Raw genomic sequence first — 5301 nt, 5'->3', positions numbered from 1 at the left:
GTTTTCTGTTTCCATGGCACCGGGAAGGAAGTTTTGTTGCCAACAGTCAACGAAAAGTTAGCTCCCGTTCTGGGAGATTTGATGTGAAGTGACGAAGGTTTCATCATTTGAATTTGAAGCGTGATAGGAGGCCGGTGATTGTTTACATCTAAAAAATTATGTGCTAGATGTAAATTTGCTTGTTGAGGATTTATTTTTTGTGTCAGATGGCTTTTATGTTCCATGTAAATTGTGAATTGGTGAATACAGTCGTAGTAAATATCTCAACAAGCTCTCAACCGCAATTGTTTCGTTCATGTATAAACATGTTTTGAATTGGTATTACAGATTTGTCTTTCCGGTAATAGTTTATTAATTTGATAAGTGTGCTCAAAGTCAACTACTAATGTTTATATGAAAAATATATTAAGAAGTTAATATTCACCATGGTCATCAGCATTTTCAGTTATTGTGCTGATGCTCTTGGATGGTTACTTATAAACTCTGCCTTGTGTTTTCAAAAGTGCTTGGATATCAATTATTATGTTGTTGACTTCATGATGCAGTGGATGCAGTTCCTCTCTGATCATATGTTGCAAGGAATACGGACAGCATTTTATATACTTAACTGTTATTTTCAAGATTTTGTGCTGTTTTCTAATGAGTTTTCTATGATCGTTTTGACCGTCTTAACTACTGGGAAAAAAGTGATTATAAATATTGTTAGTTGCGTTTTGGAGTTTTTCTCGCTTATCCTACAAATGGTGGATACATTGTGCTTGAAAACTGTGATTTTCAGTAATGTCATGAGTGATTTTGCTGGAGTTGTTGCTGAAAATGTCATTTATGTGATTCAACTTATTTTCAGAGCTATTCTTTTAATTTTACAGTTAGGTCCTAATCTTATAATTTGCCTGTATCAATTAGTTATTTATTTACTCAATCATTTATGGGCTGCATTAAATATACTTTTATCTGCAGTATTAAATGTACTGTGCAATCTAGGGTTATATTTTCTTAATGTAATTTTTAATGTACCACCAAAGGCATATCTTGGTTTAATTCTTCTTGTTACATTAATTTACATGCACAAATATTTTTCAATGAGTTTAAAGATATATGCTTTATTTCTTTTAGCATTCATTAGTAAAGTAATTGAAATCATCATCCAATATGTTCATGCATTTTTGAAATCTACCACAAAGATATTTATAAAGTTGTTTAGAAGAAGAAATTCATCTCACTTGGTAAATGAAAGGAACAATCACCAACACACAAATAGAATAAGCAAGATTTATAATTGTTTGAGAGCTAAACGTAATATTTTGACATTTTCCTTTTACAAAACTGATGACATTGCTGATGAGAAAGTCAAATATTTGCAGCAAGAACTAACTGCTGCTATTGATCGGCAGCTTTGCATAATCTGTCATGAAAGAGAGAGAAACGTTATATTTTTTCCTTGTCGACATTTATGCTTGTGTAAAGAATGTACAGAAACACTACAACGGCTTTTTCAAGACTGCCCTATATGTCGTATGAGAATATTGAATGTGTTGCCAGTGTATACATAAGTTTCAGCTGAAAAATGAAAGTACAATTTAGACAAAAAAACAACTAACGCATGTTTGATTGACTCCATATTTATCTTGAACAATTATTATATTTGTATTTTTTTACCATCTATCATCTATGTATTTTTGAAAACGTAATAATGTTAGCAGTGAGCTAAATATATGTATATTTTTTATATTAGGTACATTACATTTTCAAATTCCTCCACTTTATCGTTGTAATATACTTAAATTTACTCTTGTATTACATTATCTCGATCTACTGAGTAGTCCCGAAGTGAGAGTCATACCCTCCCTCCTAATTTAAGAATTATGTAAGTTGCAGGGTTGCAGAAAGGGAGACTGGTTGACTTTTATTAAAAAGGACCAACCTTTTAAAAAAAAAATGAAAAAAAGACTGCTTTTTCTGGCCTTTTTAATTATATGCATTATTGCTGCTGAAAAACAAGTTTAACATGAAAAACAAGAAGTGATATAGCAGACTGGAAAGTATACTGTGCAATTTAATGCAAAGTGTTTTAACATGAAACATTATTTCAGTCCCTTAAGCTTTGTGTTAAACGTTTTCCAGCTGTATATTTATCTTTAGTGATCTCTACACATTTTACTAAGGTAACCAATGTCAATTTAAGTAATAAAGCAACACCTTTGCTGGGACTATAATGTTAAAAAGAATTTGTAGGCAAAAATTGTTAATTGTTTCAAACTTCTGACAAAATCTTACCCTTTTTTTTCCCACCTAAGAACCCTAATTGTGTAACCTTAAATCATGCACATGCAATAATATGCTATTTTTTATGTCTTATTATTGTTTTATCAATCAGTTATCAATTTGTCAAAAAACTGAATTCTGCTTTCATTGTAAATCTTCATTTTGATCTCTGCTGCTATAGATTAGCACCTTAATGTATGAAACTGGATGACAAGTCAAACACGAGCTGATGTGTGCATCACATGATTCCTTTTACTCCAATGTAATGTCATTTCCCCATTACTGGCAATTTTAATGTGATTCAATAGTTTACTCTCTAAATGCCACCAACAGTGGCCAAATTGAAACAGATTTTTAAAAAAAACTCCAAATTTGTCACCAAGCGACATGCCTTTCTTGAGTTATGCGACATACATACACACGTCACGAGAAAATTCGTTGTAATTAACCTCTGGAATTGTGTCATTACGCATATTTCGCGTGTCGATACATTCTTAGGCACTTACCCACGTCTGGTCGAGTCTAGTGATGTTCCAGATATTCGTATCCGTATCCACGGATATCCGAGGGAAAATAAAGATCCGTATCCGTTACTTTTTTGACGGATCATTTCTATTCTAAAAAATTTTAAATATTTGAATAAAAGACCCTTAAATTCCGTTTAAATTAGGTTTTATTCCCTATTTAAATTATAAGGTATCATTTCAGAAGCCAGTTTTGTATCTCCCCCCCCTCCCCCATTGCAAAAAGGAAGGGGGAATAAGTTTTTAAAGTGTATCAGTGTCTTTTTGTGGCGTCGTAGCTCCTAAACAGATGAACCGATTTTGATAATTCATTTTTAATTCAAATAGTGACTTGATCAGAAGTGTTTTTATCTTGGCTTCGTTTTGGTAGAATTAACTACCAGAGATATTAAAAACTGACTTAACGTTTTTCACAAATATGGTAGTAAAAATTTACCCTTACGCCTACTTTATGTTGGCCCTGATTGAAAGAACGAAGTTTTCTGCGTTTGATATTTATTTGAAACTTCCAACAGTAGAAGCTATAATCTTGTTAAGTAAATTTTAAATGCAATTCTAAGCCTTGATGTGCGTGATTGGTAGCGATTTCATAGTCGGAAGATAAAAAGAAAAAGCTCAATGATTTAAAATTTTTACCTGTTGTCAGTTCATATTTGTTAACAAATGTGTAATCTGACCTGCGAAATTCATCTTAATATGAGGTCGGCTCTCTGAGACATGTTTTGTTTTTTTAACTTTTAATTTAATATTAGTTTTTGTTATTGATTTGGGGTTTCTGTTATTCTTCATTTTTGTTTTTCTCGGCATCCTTCAAAAAAAAAAGGCGAGACTAAATATTCTATTTACTGTTTGTAAAGGTGTTCCCGGCTCTGTATTTCGTCGGTCGGAGTAAGTTCGGTGGAATGGGTCAGCGCTGCATTTATGCTGAAAATAAAATGCAAAAAAATTATTTCTAGCCTGTCAAGTAGCATCTTTACACTCTTGCTCCTGTATCCTACATCTACCGAGTAAGCCAGAAATAATTTTTCACATTCTATCTAAACATTAATACAGCACTGGCCCATTCCTTCCAACTCTGCCTCAATTTTAACGGAGATTTCTTTAAAGAGTAAATCATAGTCTTGATTATGTTTTTGTTGCAGTTGACATTTTTTGAAGAAACTGCCATTATTCTGACGGGAATACCTTCCATAACAAATTTTACACTTGGATAGTTGAATTGGGTTCAAAAAAAAATTGAGATCTGTATCCATATAGGGGATCTTGACACTAATGATCCATATCCGCAGATCTACTTTTTTAATGATCCGGAACATCAGTAGTTGGGTCAAAAATAAAACAAAAAAAAACTCAACATTCATTCGGGGTAAGCAAAATGGAAATTAAGGTCGACTTTTGAGAGAAAAAATTTTCGCGAATACAATACTTCCTTTTTTGTAAAAGGAAGTAATAAACTAATAAAAACACTCGATTTCTCACTTAAAATTGATAATTGCATAGAAGTTTACGGATTTAATTTTCAATTTGGTTCCAAGTGTATGTTGTCTTTTGTTACTATTTAAGTTAGTTTATGACAATTTATTATATTGTTGCAAATAATAGAAATAAATACTTAAAAGCAGGTAATTGACATTTTTTCACAAGTGCCAAAAAACACTCGTTGAGCAAAGTTTAGAGCCACATTATGTAAAAGTTAAAACATTAGCCATAGGTCTGTTAACTGGTTGTGTTTCTATGACACGAAAGGCTTCTCCTCCAGGTAGTTTCATATCTGCCGACTCTTGCGCAAGCAATTAATGACCTTGAAAGTCATGCAATTTTGTGATTTCTGCATTTTCAGAGTCAAATATTTCAATGCGCCAAATGTCAGCCACACAGATTGTTCTCTTTTTGGATATTACTCTTTGGTATGTATTTACTGAAATAGAGACTACTGTGGCTCACTGTTCGCGCAAGAAGATTTCGAGGGTCAAAGTTTCAGAAAAAAACTTTTCGTACAACTTTGAGTGACCCCTGTCCTTTGCATAAGTAGTCAACCACAATTAATTATGTACTAACAGATATCAAGGATATAGTAGAACACAAAATAATTGCCACTGTTCACTCATATATTAAAAAGTAATGGCCTATATAAATTGGTATGTTTTCCTTGAAAAAACGAACAAAATCCAACTTTAACCTCCAAAAACTTAAAGAAAAAAATTTTTTTTTGGAAAAATAAAAAAACACATGTTTAGTAGTTTTCAATAAGGGATATATCCTGAAAATTTCAGCAAAATCAAAAATGTCAACTATCCAGCCTGCCTGATACTTAAAAAAACTGGCTCTTAAATGAAGCTTGCAGTAAAGCGATACTTTTGAAGAATTGTTTCCAGGTACATATTGTAGCAGGAAAAGGAATGAAGTAATTTACTTATGACTGTGAGGATGAAGGATAGGAAGATTTGTGTTATTTTACTGAATACAATGCTGTTTGACAACTACCTACTTTTTACCCTTGTTTCTTGGAATT

The 5301-nt window shown here is 32.3% G+C and overlaps 1 protein-coding gene across 1 annotated transcript; it reads left to right on the top strand.

The window, feature by feature from the left end:
- Window positions 1-693: 693 nt before the first annotated feature.
- On the top strand, window positions 694-1617 carry LOC129217527 (E3 ubiquitin-protein ligase MYLIP-like). The gene has a single exon (XM_054851847.1). It carries the CDS (start codon window positions 741-743, stop codon window positions 1551-1553), a length of 813 nt encoding a protein of 270 aa, XP_054707822.1. The 5' UTR covers window positions 694-740; the 3' UTR covers window positions 1554-1617.
- The last annotated feature ends 3684 nt before the right edge of the window (window positions 1618-5301 follow it).

The sequence above is a fragment of the Uloborus diversus genome, chromosome 1 (genome assembly GCF_026930045.1).
Source record: "Uloborus diversus isolate 005 chromosome 1, Udiv.v.3.1, whole genome shotgun sequence".
NCBI lineage: Eukaryota > Metazoa > Arthropoda > Arachnida > Araneae > Uloboridae > Uloborus > Uloborus diversus.
This window is presented reverse-complemented; position numbering and strand designations above follow the sequence as displayed.

Bases quoted from the DNA above. Each gene is read 5' to 3' on its own strand.
- LOC129217527 (XM_054851847.1), top strand. From the start codon at position 741: ATGGTGGATACATTGTGCTTGAAAACTGTGATTTTCAGTAATGTCATG.